This window comes from Cydia strobilella, chromosome 1 (assembly GCF_947568885.1).
Source record: "Cydia strobilella chromosome 1, ilCydStro3.1, whole genome shotgun sequence".
Lineage (NCBI taxonomy): Eukaryota > Metazoa > Arthropoda > Insecta > Lepidoptera > Tortricidae > Cydia > Cydia strobilella.
The window spans coordinates 8,530,245-8,547,746 of record NC_086041.1 but is presented as its reverse complement, the minus strand read 5'-3'; the positions used below and the strand labels follow the sequence as shown (position 1 = coordinate 8,547,746).

General features: G+C 38.5%; 2 protein-coding genes across 2 annotated transcripts in view; both read left to right on the top strand.

Annotated features, from left to right (window-relative positions):
* The first annotated feature begins 6,466 nt into the window (after nucleotides 1-6,466).
* LOC134756343 (peroxisomal biogenesis factor 3) lies at nucleotides 6,467-8,861 on the top strand. Its single transcript, XM_063693164.1, has 2 exons — nucleotides 6,467-6,686; nucleotides 6,878-8,861. Exon 2 carries the CDS (start codon nucleotides 7,120-7,122, stop codon nucleotides 8,239-8,241), a length of 1,122 nt encoding a protein of 373 aa, XP_063549234.1. The 5' UTR covers nucleotides 6,467-6,686; nucleotides 6,878-7,119; the 3' UTR covers nucleotides 8,242-8,861.
* A 7,340-nt stretch (nucleotides 8,862-16,201) lies between these two features.
* LOC134740682 (glycoprotein 3-alpha-L-fucosyltransferase A-like) overlaps nucleotides 16,202-17,502 on the top strand; it is a 74,245-nt gene continuing 72,944 nt past the window's right edge. Inside the window, exon 1 of the mRNA XM_063673241.1 lies at nucleotides 16,202-16,516. The gene's annotated coding sequence lies outside the window, so the exon portion shown is untranslated. The remainder of the gene's footprint in view (nucleotides 16,517-17,502) is intronic.

Here is a 17,502-nt window from a genome sequence, read left to right as displayed (position 1 = left end):
CTAAATGTCATTCACAAATTTGTTTTGACATTGACACGACGTTTTATTTGATGTAAACTGGTGTTGCTACATGCTAATAAAAAAATGTATTAAAGTACTAACACACATACGAACCGAATCCATCACCGTGGTGGTGACGTGCTTCATAAAGAGTTTAATTAACTAGACGATCAGCAAACATAATGGCCGTAACACATCATCACACCGCACCAAGGTCATTGAGAGCGAGAAAGAGATATCGCTTTCTCGCTCTTACTTATGGATGTGTCGCACAATGACCTTGGTGCGGTGCGACGGTGTTTTACGACCTTAACTTGACCAAGGTTAAGACCCCTCCAGACTATGTGCGTGAATCCACACTCGCAAACTTCACGGCGATTTCGCAGTTTGGTTCGCGCTAAGATGGCGGAAAAGCATCTGCTGATCGAGTTTAACTGCTAGTTATCTATGGCATCATAAGTGATTTAACTATTTTTCCATTTTGTTTTGTTGTAAAACCGTAAAATATAGCCGCTTTATATATTTATCTTGCCACAGTATATGAGTCAAAATAGTGTGTAATGTGGAGTCTTGCCAGTTCGCGCATCGCGCCTCCTTTGACGCGGGCTAATAAACCGACAAAAAACGGGGAACTAGGCGCGAAGGCGTGAACAATCTGCGAAATCGACGCCACACCTACGTTCGCGGCTTCGCGCCGTGAATCGCGCATGAGTGTGGAGGGCCCTTTAGCCTGGCCGCACACGCACGGTATACGGGTATACCTTTTCTTTCGGGTGCTAGTACTAGTGTAAGTTAAAGATAGTATGTTTCTCTCTGTCTATGTTTGAAATAAGACAGTCCTATGACAAACTATAGTTTCCGTACGGAATGACATGTGCAAGCAGGACATTGCTATGCATTTGAAATCATCGCATTTATTCATCGCATTTGTAGAGCGACGTCCCGATCCCACCTGCAATCCGTACGGAAAATGAATGAAAATTCCGTGCGTGTGCGGCCAGGGTTAGTTAGTTGTTTTGGCATCACATTGTATTGCGCCCTAGCCAAATTCTGACTAACCTTGTATCGCCGCTTGCTTGGTTATTGTTGCTGGCCACCGCAATGTATTATTAGGCCCCGGACTGGAAACACTTTTTGACTGTACTTGTTCCTTAAGGACCCTCTACACTCGTGCGCGAATCGCTCGATCGCAATCGATAATCAGCGAAATCCACTCCACACTCACGTTCGCGGCTTAGCGCCGCGTAGTCTGAAGCGCCTTTATATTAAGTCCGCTCCAGACTACGCGGCGCGAAGCCGCGAACGCGAGTGTGAAGTCGATTTCGCTGATAAGGGCGCTCCAGACTACGCGGCGCGAAGGCGCGAACGCGAGTGTGGAGTCGATTTCGCTGATTAGCGCACTAGACTCCACATTCGCGTTCGCGGCTTCGCGTCGCGATTCGCGCACGAGTGTGGAGGGCCCTTTATAAATATAAAAATCCCTTATCTACTATACACTACACGCCATAAACGGAAGCCTCTTTGCCGTCATCGTCGTGCAATATGCGCTTTACATGTAACGTGTAGATATGGATGGTATAGAAAGGATCGCAATCTCTTATGGCAGATTGTTGTAAACATAGACCTAGCATTACATAGACCAGCTATACGCGTGCGCCCGTAAGGGATAGACATAGATGACGTCATAAACGTGGGGATACCATATTGGTAAAAAATACCCCAATATTTGATATCACGTTGGGGCGATTACCCTGGAGGCAAAGTTAGCTTGTTTGACGGTATTAAAAAATTGTTAAATAAAATGTTAATGGGCAGTTTTTTTTAGGCGTATAAACAATGAAATACCTCCTATAATTCGCGCAGGTGGTACAAAACTAAACATGTTTAGTAAATAAATAAATAAATAAATAAATAAATAAATTTAAAATTAGGACTTCTCAATGCAGGCTCTCTAGGGACTAATCATAACGAATTTATAGTTGCAGTTCAAGAGCGTAATATAGACATAATGGCTATAAATGAATCCTGGCTTCGGGAAGGGGAAGAGGGGCGGGCACCTGTCTTGCCGAACTATAGCCTGCGCCACGTCCCACGGCCTCGCTCGGTGCGCGAACGCGGTGGCGGCGTCGGTTTTTACATCAGGAAAGGCATTACTGCGCGGCGCTGTGCTCATCCCTCTGACTCCGTAGTTGAACAAATGTGGCTTAAGTTATCTATTAAAGGTGTAGTTTTACTTCTAGGAACAGCTTACCGGCCACCATGGTTAGACATTGATACTTTTATAGATTCACTAACTGAAACTATTTCCTCATTCTCTAGTTATGACTATATTACGTTAATGGGAGATTTTAATGTTAATTTGTTAAATAAAGACCGAAATTGTACTAAACTTACTCAATTTTTAAACTATTTAAATTTTACACAATATGTTAATGAGCCAACTCACTTTACAAGTCATAGCAGTACATTGATAGATTTGATTTGTAGCAACATTGCCGTTTTAAACACTCAAGTAGACTATATACCTACTCTTAGTCACCATGCATTCCTAACTTGTGAACTAAATATAAAGAAAATTAAACCTTTGCCTCAGCAAGTTATTCTAAGACCACTAAAAGATATTGATTTACTAATATTTAACAAATCTCTTGAATATATTCAATGGGACAATATCATTTCACTATCAACCGTAAATGATATGGTCAATTCTTTTAATAGCATAGTTTTATCTCTGTTCGACTTATATGCACCTCAAAAACTGGTTATTATCAGAGAAAGAAGCTATCCTTGGATAACATATACGATTAGGGAAATGATGCGCCTGCGTGATCAGGCTCATAATAGGTTTAGGGCATCTGGATTAGATGAACATAAAAAATACTACACTGATTTAAAAAGCTGCGTCAACAAAGCTCTATTTAATGAAACACGGGCTTATTTCAACCAAAATATTAACCATAATGCTAGTAACTCTCGGTCTCTATGGAACAATCTTAAACGTACCGTGAAAATAACTCATAACTCTCAGAACCATGAAATTCCTACTCATTTACGTGACCCAGATCTTATTAATTCACATTTCCTCCAAGTTCCAGGCAGTCCTGTAGCTCCACAACCATATCAGGCTTACTTTGAATCCAACCACTATCATACTTCATCATTTAGGTTAGAGCCAGTAGATGAGATCTCTGTGCTTAAAATAATCAGATCACTTAAATCCTCTGCTCTGGGTGATGACGGTATTAACTTAGATATGCTACTTCTAACTCTTCCTCGTTCACTTAGTACAATAACTGTAATAATAAATAAATCCATAACATCATCAGTCTTCCCCGATGCCTGGAAAGTGGCTTTGGTAACGCCTCTTCCTAAAAAAAATAATATCACTAGTTTTAAAGATTTGCGACCAATAAGCATTCTTCCTTGTATATCTAAAATATTGGAACGCATTGTATACACACAGTTATATGCTTTTCTTGAAAGAAATCAAATTCTTCCTATTCAACAATCTGGGTTTCGTAAATCGCGTAGTACGGCAACTGCACTTCTTGATGTAGTAGACAATATACTATCTGCACAGGATATGGGCAGGGGAACTATAATGACACTTCTTGATTTCTCACGTGCCTTTGATGCTATTAATACAAAATTATTGTTATCCAAAATGAAATACTATGGCGTTGAACCAGACTCAATTAAATGGTTTTCGAGTTATCTTAATCGTCGAACGCAAGTTATCAAACTTACAGATAATAACGGTATGTTTTTGAAATCCAAACCATCTATTTTATCTAGAGGAGTGCCACAGGGGTCGATCTTAGGCCCGCTTTTATTTATCCTATATACAGCTGATGTCCGTGATGTAATAAAACATAGTAACTTCCACATATACGCAGACGATATCCAAATCTACATCCCATGTGATCCTGCTAATGTGGCTGTAGCAGTTGCCAAAATAAATGAAGACTTAGATAACATAACAACTTGGTCATCATCGAACTCTTTAGTACTTAATCCTAATAAATCAAAAGTTATGATTTTTGGCTCCAAGCATCAAATAATACAAATAGATAACCATAAACCTATCATTTCCATTTCAGGCGAAGAAATAGATCGTGTTTCTGAATCGCGTAATCTAGGTGTTATAATGGATGAATGTCTTCGTTTTGAAAGTCACATAGCAGATATTGCCCGAAACTCATTTTATAGACTTAAGGTCCTCTATAGAATCCGTGATTTTCTTAGCGTAGACCTTCGAGTCAACCTTTGTGATACGCTAATACTCTCAAAGTTTGATTACGCGGACGTGGTTTATGGACCACGGTTGTTAGCTAGAACTGAACGCATTATACAAAGAGTCCAGAATGCATGTGCACGTTACTGTTTTAGAATCCCTCCACGAACGCACGTGACACCTTACTTAAATTCATCAGGCATTCTTAAAATGACTTACAGAAGAGAACTTCATCTATCTTCCTTGTTGTTTGGAGTATTAAAGTTTTCAAAACCCGAGTACCTCTTCCAAAAGTTCACCTGGCGTTCAAACACTTCTATGAAATATGGTCTTAGATCGGTCAACAACAAATTAGTAACTTTTCATTACTGCACATCCGCATTTCGAGGTAGTTTTAAATACACAGCAACTAAGTGCTGGAATAATATACCTCCGCCATTAAAGATATTAAATTCTCTTAAAAGTTTTAAAACACAGCTTAAGCGACACCTTCTTCAGATTCAAAATGAACTACCTCTTGGCGGTAGAGCAATACCCTCTTATCTTTGATTATAGCCCAGCCATATAATACATACAATAATGACATTTAATATAATATTATTTACAAATACGCACATTCACACTTTACACTTCAGTATCAGTCTTACCTACGTATAAATATATATCTTAACCAACAAAAACACAAAAAATCCTTTATAATTTTATAAGTACTTATAATAATACTACACACTCAATAACACAATGCACACTTTCATTTCATACACCTTCCATATACCTATTCTTTATCTTTCTTTTTCTCATTTAATGTTCTTAATACTTAAGGTTTCTTTTTTTTTCTTTTATCACTTAAAACTTTTTTTGTCTTTATTCCTTTTATTATGTAATAGGTACTTAGTGTTTCTTTTTGTTTATAGGATCCGACTGAAAACCAGCGTTGCAGTAAATTTACTGCAACATTATGCTGAGTCGAGACTCCTTTTTAACATCACGCTGTCTTTAATGCCAATGTCAATTAATTTAGTTAAGAAGTAATGTATCTAGGTAGGTACATTAGTAAACTATTAACCTACATATTTTATGTTTCATGTTTTGTGATGTTAAATAAATTTTCTCTCTCTCTCTCTCAAATAAAACGTAAAATAAAATGTATTATGGGTTTTAATTTAAAGAAATCACAAATCGCAATCACACCAATTAATGTACACCACATTTAATCTTCACAACATTTGTTTATTTATTTTTTGGAATTAGAAGTACGAAAAAACTTCGAGGTCAAAATTACCCATAAAATTATGATATTTTCATCTGGTATCCCTAACATGATTGTTATGCAGCTAAATTAAGAAGAAGTTTAAAAATGGCTGACCTCAGACTCCTACCTACCAACGTAATTTGGGCGGATAGTTTTACAAATAATGTTTTGTTAATTTGCGTAAATAATTGTGATATTTTTATTGAAATCGTTTGATTCTACATTGCTTTGAGTGTAACGTAATTTTACGATGTTATTCTCACATATTGCGTTAAGAGGAAGGTGTAAAATACCGTACTTACGTGTGAAAGGTTATGATCTCATATTTTTGCTCAGAGCGGCTATTACAGCCGATTACAGAACAATTCACCAGTATTTTATCAAAGTTCAAGCATTCAAAACGCTAACCATCACTATATCATACAAAGCACAATTTCATACAAAACAACGATAATTAAACAAGCAACGAACAAACATGACATGTCACGTACTTATTTGTTTGCCACAACCTCGGTTGTGGCAGCGGTGGAAAAGTGAAACTATGACAAGGACAAACAATAACAGCGCTTTCTCTGCTACTCCTACTGAAAGATACATAAGACTATCCCGTTCGGTCATTTTCCCCCACTCCTCATGACCGATCCAGTTATACTAGATTCATGGTTGTAAAAGTGACCGCGTTAAGCTTTAAATAATAGTTCCTAATCTCTCCGGTGGCGCTAGTTAGGCTCTGGGACATGAGTATAACATGAACCATATAAGGCAACAAATAACCCGACCAAATTACGTAGGTTGTTTTTGGTAGTATTTCGGTGTATGGTTGCGCCGCCTAATTACTGTTTTTTGATGGACACTTTTCATACATAGAGATTTGGCTCCTTTATACGGTCTCCATGGCTGAAAGCGGTTACTTTTGCAACAATCTGCCATAAGAGATTGGCATCCTTTCTATACCATCCATACTGTTGACATTTTATTTTTGACAGCCCTCTGATCTTTGACTTATGATAATGATATTTTACTTCTGAATGTGGTTTGTGCTTGTCTTGATTTGATTAATACTTTAGGCTTTAAAATATCAAAAAAATAGTTAGCAAACATTCTAAATTATTAATTTTAACTGATATGACAGAAAACAAAAGTATAGATCCGCAGATAGAAGACTTCATTAACGCCGAAACGCAAAAACAACGTTTCCAGGTTAGTCATGTAAAATGATTTCCTTATTGTTCTTTCTTCATTGCTTGAGTACCAAAATGTGACTCTCACGCAATACTATTAAGCGACTTGGTGTATTTTTTAAATGTAGAATTGTTTCTGCTTTACACGTTTTATATAAGCCAAAGGGAAATACGGACCCGCTATAATTATACCTTTGATGAATGTTTCAGGTGTTGGTTCACGGTCTTACCGACACATGCTGGGACTCCTGCATGGGGCGGCCCTCGACGCGCATGGATTCTAAAACGGAAGTATGCATAATGAACTGCGTTGAGCGCTTCATTGACGCAACCACATTCATTACGAAACGTTTGATGAACACTACTAAGTACCGTTCGGACGCCCCGCTAGAGTTCTAGTTCTAGCAACTGATTGTTTATTTGTGGTACTCAAGGACTAAACAGAACTAAACATGTTCTCCAGTGTAAGAAACTTTTTGCACCGACACAGGAGGAAGTTTATTGTAACTGGTGCAGTATTCGGTGGGCTGTACTTATTAACAAGTTACGCTCAAAAAAAATTGCGGGAATGGCAAGAAAGAGAAGCAAAAAAGTTTTTTGAGATGACTCGTAAAAAGCAGCACTTTGAAAGCACTGAACGGACTTGTAATCAGACAATTCTATCTTTGTCTAAAATTGTCACGGATAATATTTTGAATTCTATACACACTGAAAGAATTGTTCAAGAGTTGCAGGAGAACCCAGAAAACAAATTGGCTTTGTGGGAACAAATGAAAATAATGATTTTCACTAGAATCTGTGTCATTGTGTATGCATTGACCATACTGCAAGTGACATTGAGAATTCAACTCAATATAATTGGAGGATATCTCTATAGAGACTCTGTATGTGAGGGGGAACCCCTTATTGACAGTGATCTACAAGCTAAATACTTATCTTTATGCCATCACTTTGTCAGCCAAGGCATTGAAGACTTTGTAAAGCAAATTGAACAAGCCGTCAAACGGGTTGTAGAGCCAGTGTCATTGAAAAAGAAAATAAAATTACAAGAAGTAGAACAAATGTTCTGGTCCATACAAACTATTTTATGTACTGATACAGTACAAGGAGATCCAGTAAAGAAAATGGTGCACTATTTAGTGGGGCACACTGCTACTAATGAAGCAAAGCTGGATACAATAGTAAAAGAAACTATGGATGTATTGGAAACTGATGAGGTCACCTCAATAGCAATGTCCTCGATTGGAAGAAGTTTCTCATCTGTTATAGATGAAGTGGCAAATTTGTTTGCAACCAGGTTGGCTCCAATTACTAAGAACCACTTGGAAGTAGGAGAGGGTCATGTGGTCACAAATGGAGCTCTAAGGCTGGGTACAAATCCCACTCCATTCATAGATGTAAATAAAGTAGAACTGCATTTTGTTAAAATTTTACCACTGATCAATGAACTGATCACTAAGAACACATGCAAGGGTAATACTAACATTCCAGATTTATTAACTCAGCAGCTAACCCTCAGTGACAAGTTAAAATTATTGGGTGCAAATATTTATGAAGTATTCAGTAGTTCCTAAATTTTGTGCTGTGCTAAATATGTAATCGGATTTGGTTGGGTTTCCGGGTTTATTTTTTAAAGTTATTGTAGTAATAGTGGCTAAATGGTTGTCTCATAGATATTATAATATGATGTTTTTATGCAAAGTACAGGTCCCATTTTGCATATTGTCAATATTATGGACTGTTTCGAATTAATTCCATATTCAATGCCAGTAGTATCATTTTGACATGGTAGTGCTTACCTAAGAATACATATTCAAATGGTTTTTCACCACTAAATACTTTTAGAATGTAGTTTTAATAATGTATAATTTGATTTAAACTCACGATTTTTACTCATTATTATTCACAACGGCGGGACTTAATCGCGTAAAATAAAGTTTTAAATTTACCTCTGACGTTTCGAGGATGGTGTTGTCTCCGTGGTCTTGGGTCTTATTTTACGCGATTAATTCCCGCCGTTGTGAATAAATGTATAATTTATTGAATGCTAGTTACTTTGAACACTATTTATTTCATTCAATATATATCACATGATTTTCACCATGACTAATATCTACATATTGATTGAATAATGGATAAGATATTTGTATATCTGTAATGATAAGGGGGAAATAAACATACAATTGGAACAATTTTTCCTCTATTACCAGGCTCCTTTTTATGGTGGCAGTGTTCTTTTAGCATACTTAGTTTTAATCAAGGCTCGGAACCGGTTTTTTCTTCATACAAAAAATACCGGTATTATTACGTTATTTTTCGTTTCATTTTTAATGGGACAATCTAAAAAGTAATAAAGGACAATCGAAGTTGTTACCTAAATACATGATTCAGTCCTACGTAAAGAGCATAAAATCATTAAAAATGTTGGGATATTTCGGGTTTAAAAAAAACCGGTTCCGAGCCCTGGTTTTAACGCATTCACTGCCAGGGGGCGTCTCCTAGGAACAAACTTGTATGATGGTGAACGCACATGTGCGCTGGGGGCAGTGAATGTGTTAATGCCTTAGGGTGGTATGTGGTATTCCACTTGTCCAATTTTTTTGTCCAATGTGCATTGCATCTCACTCTCTCATTAAGCAAAATGTGAGATGCAAATACACATTGGACCAATATATTGGACAGATGGAATACATCCTGATACAACATATTGCGCCAACAGGCTAATGAGGTTAAAACTCACAGATTATTATAATGGTTTTAATTGTCTTGGCACCAGAAAAAACCGGCCAAGTGCGAGTCGGACTCGCGCACGAAGGGTTCCGTACTATTACGCAAAAAAGGCAAAAATCACGTTTGTTGTATGGGAGCCCCACTTAAATATCTATTTTATTATGTTTTTAGTATTTGTTGTTATAGCGGCAAGAGAAATACATCATCTGTGAAAATTTCAACTGTCTAGCTATCACGGTTCATGAGATACAGCCTAGTGACAGGAGGACAGACAGACAGCGGAGTCTTAGTCATAGGGTCCCGTTTTTACCCTTTGGGTTCGTAACCTTAAAAATCTAGTCGGTGGTTTTATTTATGTATTTGATATATCTAAAGACTTGTCTTTCTTTTATACTGCAACGCCATCTGCGTTACACTTTGCGAGTTTATCCTCATTGAAGTGACACAGCTGATTGGAGATTGGCTTACGTGAACTGGGCCGAATACGTATAGGTACCTAGTACCTATACATATTGGGTGTATATAGTATTAGGTGTATAATGTTATGTAAGTCTTTCCCGTACCTACACGAGACAATGGTGTTCTGGACATTTGGGAGGCGTGCGTGGAGTCAAAGCCAATACAACACGTAGACCCTTTCGCTTGCCTGGCAGGACCAAGCCTAGTATGCAATGGAAATACGCAGCCTGACTGTAGGTCAGGCCTATGGAACTCTCCGCGCGAGCTGCCGGGCATTTAAAACTATCTCAGGTAATCTTTTAAATGTCTGGCAGACGCACATTCGGCCATTTGGGAGCTGGCAGACGTCCCCGCCCGTACTATTTAAGACACCTAAGTATTTGAAAGAAGCGTCGACAACCCTAGCGACATCAGTAGATCCATAATTGGTACACGAGTGCTATGCAATACAAATTTACTAAAATAAGTGGAGGAAAAATGTTTAGGTCTTAAATAGGGTTTAAACAATAGTGACAGTAATGAAATTTGACACCTACAATTTCAGGGATCCCTGTTTGCGTGTCATAAAAATAGAGCTTCGGGGCCACAGAACTAGGATTAAATTTTAGGTCTGTGTTCGGGGACCACGGGGATCAAACGCCATCTTAAAAAGTATGTCTTTTTTGGTTTTTCTGTTTTTCTCGGAATATCTGGGTTTAATGTAAATATGAATACTGTGTATGACGAAACAAAAGCTTATTAAGTTCTACTTGGTTTTACACAAAGAAGGTATAAAACACCATGTCCCTAAAACGGAGCTTTCTTCTACATTCCAAATTTCGTTAAAATACATAAAATAAAGTAGAAAAATGCGGCGGCGCGAAGAGTCGACTTCCCATAGATAATTTAAATTTCGCGCCTTTTTCTACTGACAAGTTGGGTGTGTTTCAGTATAGTTTCCGCGTAAAATGGCTGTGACATACGGACATGACGAAATTATACGGATTCCGTTTTTTGCCATTTTGGGTACGGAACCCTTAAAAAACCCTAATATTATGTCCCTTCAGGAACATAATATGTTGAATTCTCAAAATGTTGGATTCCCAAAAATGTCGGATTCCCAAAATGTTGAATCTCAAAATGTTGAGTTGTCAAAATATATATGTTGGATTCCCATAATGTTGAATTATCAACTTAACTAGACGGAGCCCCGCTTATCGCTTAGCGGGGCTCTTATTTCTGGGCGGTTTGCCCTTCGGGCAACCTTCGGGCATCTGAAGCTACCTAACGAACCTAACCTACCTATTGAATGATATCCGTGAAAACATTACACTTTGGGGAAAAAAGCGTAGGTAGGTTAGGTAGCTTCAGATGCCCGAAGGGCAAACCGCCCAGAAATAGGAGCCCCGCTAGTTAAGTTGAGAATTCAACATTTTGAGATTCAACATTATGTTCCGGAAGGCTAAAAAGGAGTGTCTTTGAAGAGTCGGCAACGCGCATGTAACACCACTGGAGTTGATGCAGGCGTTCATGGCCTGCAGCGACCACTTACCATCAGGCGGCCCGTATTATATTTGATAGAAAAAAAAGATACCTAATATACTTATTAGTATTACAAACACTCCTTTTTTTGGGCAGTGTAAAAACTGGCTTTTTAACCTTATTATGAGACATTAGCCGGGTTAATGAAATTGATGAGATAGGTACTTATGCTGATTCGTTATTATGACAACCCGTCTCTTAAATTATTTTCGCTAAGGATGGCAATGGCACCCGTCAGAAAAAATAGATATAAGTACATTATAAGGATGAGCTACCTACTTACATTTTATTGTTTCATTCCGTTCTTTTGTAGCGTCGGACATAAATAAATATTATAGGGACATTCTTACACAAATTGACCAAGTCCCACGTAAGGCGGAAGCTCAATAAGGCGGAAGTACAAAAACGAAATGCTACTAGAAAAGTGGGTGGTTATACTCCTTTTCTACATAATTAGGCAAAAGATGCTGTCTTCTTCATTTCATTGTCTGGAATCTTAGAGTGCACCATCAACAATAAGTGAACTTTCAGCGGCATCCCCCATTGAAGTCGGTTTTTTTTTTCTTAAAAATTATATTGTCATTCCGTTCTTTTGTAGAGTCGGACATAAACAAATATTATAGAGACATTCTTACACAAATTGACCAAGTCCCACGTAAGCTCATTAAGGCTTGTGATGTGGGTACTCCGACAACGATATGGGGTCGTCCAGAAATCATGTGATCGTTTAGAGGCGGGTTGGGGGTAAGAAAAATATCACGAATGATCACGATGGGGGAGGGGGGCTAAATATGATCACATGATTTCTGGACGACCCCATATCGTTGTCTGAGTACCCACATCACAAGCCAAATTGGGTCCCTTTGTTTGACATAATTATTGAAAGTCATAATGTAATGATTGTCAATGTTATCCTATAGGTACTATTACTTATTCTGTGCCTATAGATAGGTTAGGTTAGGTTTGTTTTATGGCAATCCTGAAAAGTTACGCGTTTCTGAGAAAAATCAAATTATAACTAATGATAATATGACAATCATTACATTATGACTTTCAATAATTATGTCAAACAATAGAGACCCAATTTGGCTTGTGATGTGGGTACTCAGACAACGATATGGGGTCGTCCAGAAATCATGTGATCATATTTGGCCCCCCTCCCCCATCGTGATCATTCGTGATATTTTTCTTACCCCCAACCCGCCTCTAAACGATCACATGATTTCTGGACGACCCCATATCGTTGTCGGAGTACCCACATCACAAGCCTTAATGAGCTTACGTGGGACTTGGTCAATTTGTGTAGGAATGTCCCTATAATATTTATTTATGTCCGACTCTACAAAAGAACGGAATGACACAATATAATTTTTAAGAAAAAAAAACCGACTTCAATGGGGGATGCCGCTGAAAGTTCACTTATTGTTGATGGTGCACTCTAAGATTCCAGACAATGAAATGAAGAAGACAGCATCTTTTGCCTAATTATGTAGAAAAGGAGGTAAAACCACCCACTTTTCTAGTAGCATTTCGTTTTTGTAAGGGTCGCAGTTCTAACCTAACCTAACCTACTTTTCTGATAGCATTTCGTTTCTGTAAGGGTCACAGCTCTAACCTAACCTAACCTACTTTTCTGATAGCAGTTCTGTTCTGTGAAAATCGGAGTTCAAAACCCACCCACCTACCTAACCCACTTTTCTAGTAGCATTTCCGGGTCTGGGTCCGGATCCGAGTCCGGGTCCGTGTCCGGCTGTCCGGGTCCAAGTTTGGGTCAGAGTTCGGTCCGGGTCCGGGTCCGAGTTGGGGTCCATGTCCAGACCCGGGTCCGGGTCCAAGTTTGGGTCTGGGTCCATAAGGAAGAGAACAAATCGCCAAACGTGAACTATGTGTCATTGAAGAGTTCCATTCTGATCATCATCAGCAGTTCCACTTCATCAAATGTCATTTTTTTTAATGTAAATGCTGGATTTGTTGATAAAAATACAAAAATCACTATATGTATGCCTTTCACATTTGAGAAGTTCCCTCGATTCCTCATGGATCCCATCATCAGAACTCTAGCTTTACAAAAATGTTTTTTGAAAACCTAACTTGCTTAACAAACATAACGAAGAGGACAAATTGTTAAACGTGAACTATGCGTCATTGACGAGTTCCGTTCTGATCATCATCAGCAGTTCCACTTCATCAAATGTCACTTTTTTAAATGTAAGTGCTTGATTCATTGATGAAAATACTAAAATCACTATATGTATGCCTTTAACATTTGAGGAGTTCCCTCGATTCCTCATGGATCCCATCATCAGAACTGCTTTTTGACAAAAACGGGACCAATCTGTATGTATATACTTACAATCAAAAAAAGAATGTTCAAAATTGAGAACCTCTTCCTTTGAAATCTTGAAGTCGGTTAAAAATGTAAGTAGGTATCTCACCATTATAATGATACTTATCTATTTTTTCTGACAGGTGCTATTGCCATCCTTAGCGAAAATAATTCAAGAGACGGGTCGTCAGAATAGCGAATCAGCATAAGTACCTATCTCATCAATTTCATTAACCCGGGTAATGTCTCATAATAAGGTTAAAAAAACCAGTTTTTAACATCCATGGCTCGGGAACAATTATCTGTGCTCATCAGTCATCAGCATCACACAAATAAATGCCCCTACCGGGATTCGAACCCAGGACCATCGGCTTCATAGGCAGGGTCACTACCCTACCCACTAGGCCAGACCGGTCGTCAAAACATGCTTTGTTTATGTGATGTTATTGTTTTCTTTAGTTGGATCAGTTGGATGTCGGATCCCATTTCGCGCGTGAGTGACAGCTCGGAGACGTTTCTACATCATTCAAACGATAAAAATATAATACTACTTAAAAATGATTTTATTGAAGGAAAAAGCGTTCATCTCATCTGATCATAGAATATATATGTTTACACTGCCGACCGCTTATTTCGCTTGTTATTTAATACGCTTGGAAAAACACTTATTTTGTGCCAAATAACATTTATAATTCAAAATCATGAATAGAATAAGATGCCCCACGTTCGGCCGTTGAGTGAAATGTTCAGAGCGGTTAGCTTATTCCGTGTGCATGCAATGCACGGCGCATTGATATGCGGCCGGATAACTAAACTTTGATAAAATGGAGCTATTTATCTTTATTACGCAAATACAATAACTCCATCGACAAATGGGTGCCGTCCAGCGATATCATGTCATGACCACGAGGTTTAATTTTAAATCATATATGTACCTATCTAAACTTTAGTTGATACCTACTCGTAGAACACTCCCTCTTTTTTAACCGACTTCCAAATCTCAAAAGGAGGTCCTCAATTCGGTTGTGTTTTTTTTATGTTTGTTACTCCATATCTCCGTCATTTCTGCGGTGGCAGCATGGTTGCATTTTTATCGTCTGTCACTATGCCTGTCACTTTCGCACTGACATACTTGTTAGAACGTGACAGAAAGGCGATAAAAATGCGACCGTGCTTTAGATTTGCATTAGACTTAGCCCGCGGACCGATTATGAAAATTCTTTTTTTGATTGTAAGTATATACCTACATACAGATTGGTCCCGTTTTTGTCAAAACGCAGTTCTGATGATGGGATCCATGAGAAATCGAGGGAACTCCTCAAATGTTAAAGGCATACATATAGTTTTTTTAGTACTTATTTTCATCAACAAATCAAGCATTTACATTAAAAAACTTGACATTTGATGAAGTGGAACTGCTGATGATGATCAGAATGGAACTCTTGAACGACGCGTAGTTCACGTTTGGCGATTTGTCCTCTTCGTTATGTTTGTTAAGCAAGTTTGAAGTTAGGTTTTCAAGACGCATTTTTGTCAAGCTTGAGTTCTGATGATGGGATTCTTGGAATCGAGGGAACTCCTCAAATGTAAAAGGCATACATATAGTGATTTTTGTATTTTCATCAACAAATCCAGCATTCGCATTTAAAGAAGTGACATTTGATGAAGTGGAACTGCCGATGAGCATCAGAATGGAACTCTTCAATGACACATAGTTCACGTGTGGTGATTTGTCCTCTTCGTTACGGACCCGGACCCGGGCTCGGACCAAGACCCGGGTCTGGACAAGGACCTGGAACCAGTTCTAGACCCGGACTCGAACCCGGACCCCGACTCGGACTCGGACCCGGACCGAACTTGGACCCAGACACGGACCCGGATCTGGACATGGTCCTGGACCTTAACCTGTACCCGGACTTAGACCTGGTCCAGGACCCGGACCCGAACCCAGACCCGGACCCGGAAATGCTACTATAAAAGTGCTAACCTAACCTAACCTAACCCAGGTTTGAACTGCGATCCTCACAGAACCGAACTGCTATCAGCAAAATGGGTTAGGTTAGAACTGCGATCCTCACAGAAACAAAATGCTACTACAAAAGTGGGTGGTTTTACCTCCTTCGGCATAAGGATACGTAATTAGGCAAAAGATGCTGTATTTATCATTTCATTGTATGGAATCGTGCACCATCAACAATAATCTTTCACCGGCATCCCACATGGAAGTCGGTTTTTTTTCTTAAAAATTATATATATGTACTTATATAGTCGAATATTGATTTTACCATATCGTCCGATAAATTTTCGACTAAACGAAATTAGTAAACTAAACCGTCATTTTAGTCAGTTGATAAGAAAATGTTAACGGACACGGACGTAATTAATGTGGTTAGGGAGACTATTATATTATGTGACCAAGTTTATATGATGCTCTTAGCTTTCCAATCAGCAAGGCGGCGAAAAGTGTTTGTGTGTGCGTATATAATAGTGCCGTCATTGCAGGCGGCGGCCGTGGTGCGACAGCCTGCGCGCGCAGCCCTGCCGACGTTGTGGCCGCGCGGCCCGAGCCGTCGCGCCGTCAACCAGCCAACCAATAGCCCGACCGAACTCGCCACGAGCGCGCGCCGCCGTCTCCTTATTGACGCGCAAACGTGATGCACCTCTACGGGTGATACCCGGACCCTCAACAGTGCCGCACATTTTTTTGTGAACAATATTTTACAGAAATAATCACTAAAGAAGCCAGAACCCAGAGCGCCGATCTAATACAATTTACATTATCAGTGGCTGAAATAGCTGAAGCGTACAATCATGTAAGTAAATAAATAATCCGCAAGGCTGTGCTTGTTTTGATTAAAAATCATTCAATCAATCACTGAAACGATTTTGATGAATGTTCAATAAACATGTAAGTATAAAGTAGCTATAGGTATTACTAGAATTCGTTACCCATCTATACAGAAGACCAAAGACAAATACATACCTTCCCATGTTTTGCACGGTGGGTGGGTAGATATAGATACGCACTTTATTAAATCATTAATACCTACCTATATCTTATGCAACTTGTGTCAAAATGTGACAGCTCTTTGAGGTCCGTGGAAGCATGAGAAAACATCGGGGTAGGTATTCCTACCGCGACATAATTTCCAAAACCATATATGTGTCTACCTATTTTCATTTAAGGATTTCAATTTGCATTAGATTTTGCATGCCAAAAAAACGCAGGTCTATTGATAATAATCTCATGCTGTGATATGTCCATGCTTAGCTTATTCCACAGATTTTAGTCATAAACACACTCTAAAAATAAACGTTGTACAAAATGTAAATAAGATCCGTAGTACATTCATACTTTCCCGTAATTAAAGGGTTAAAATTACTTAAAAACCATCCCTTGGATGAGTGCAGTTATACCTAGTACCTACATTGGGTAGTAGTTACATCTTGAAAAACTCAATAGGTACCTATATACTTACCCTGCACTTTCACTTGCTTATGCTGCTGTTTATTTATTGCATGATTACTTAGTAAGTATTTATATTATTAATAAGTAATTATCCATAAAAATCGTTGTTATACCTATTATAATCTCAGATACAATGTCTCAGATTGTAGTATATAGGTACATACTTCACAAGAGTCTTTATATAGTTTATACCTACTCACTAAACTCCCAATAAAGCAGGTACCTATTTACTGCCACTATTAGTCGGCCAATCACAAAAACACACATAAATTAGGTACATCTTTATAGGTACACATAAAAAGCTAAACATTATATTGTACCTAATGCATA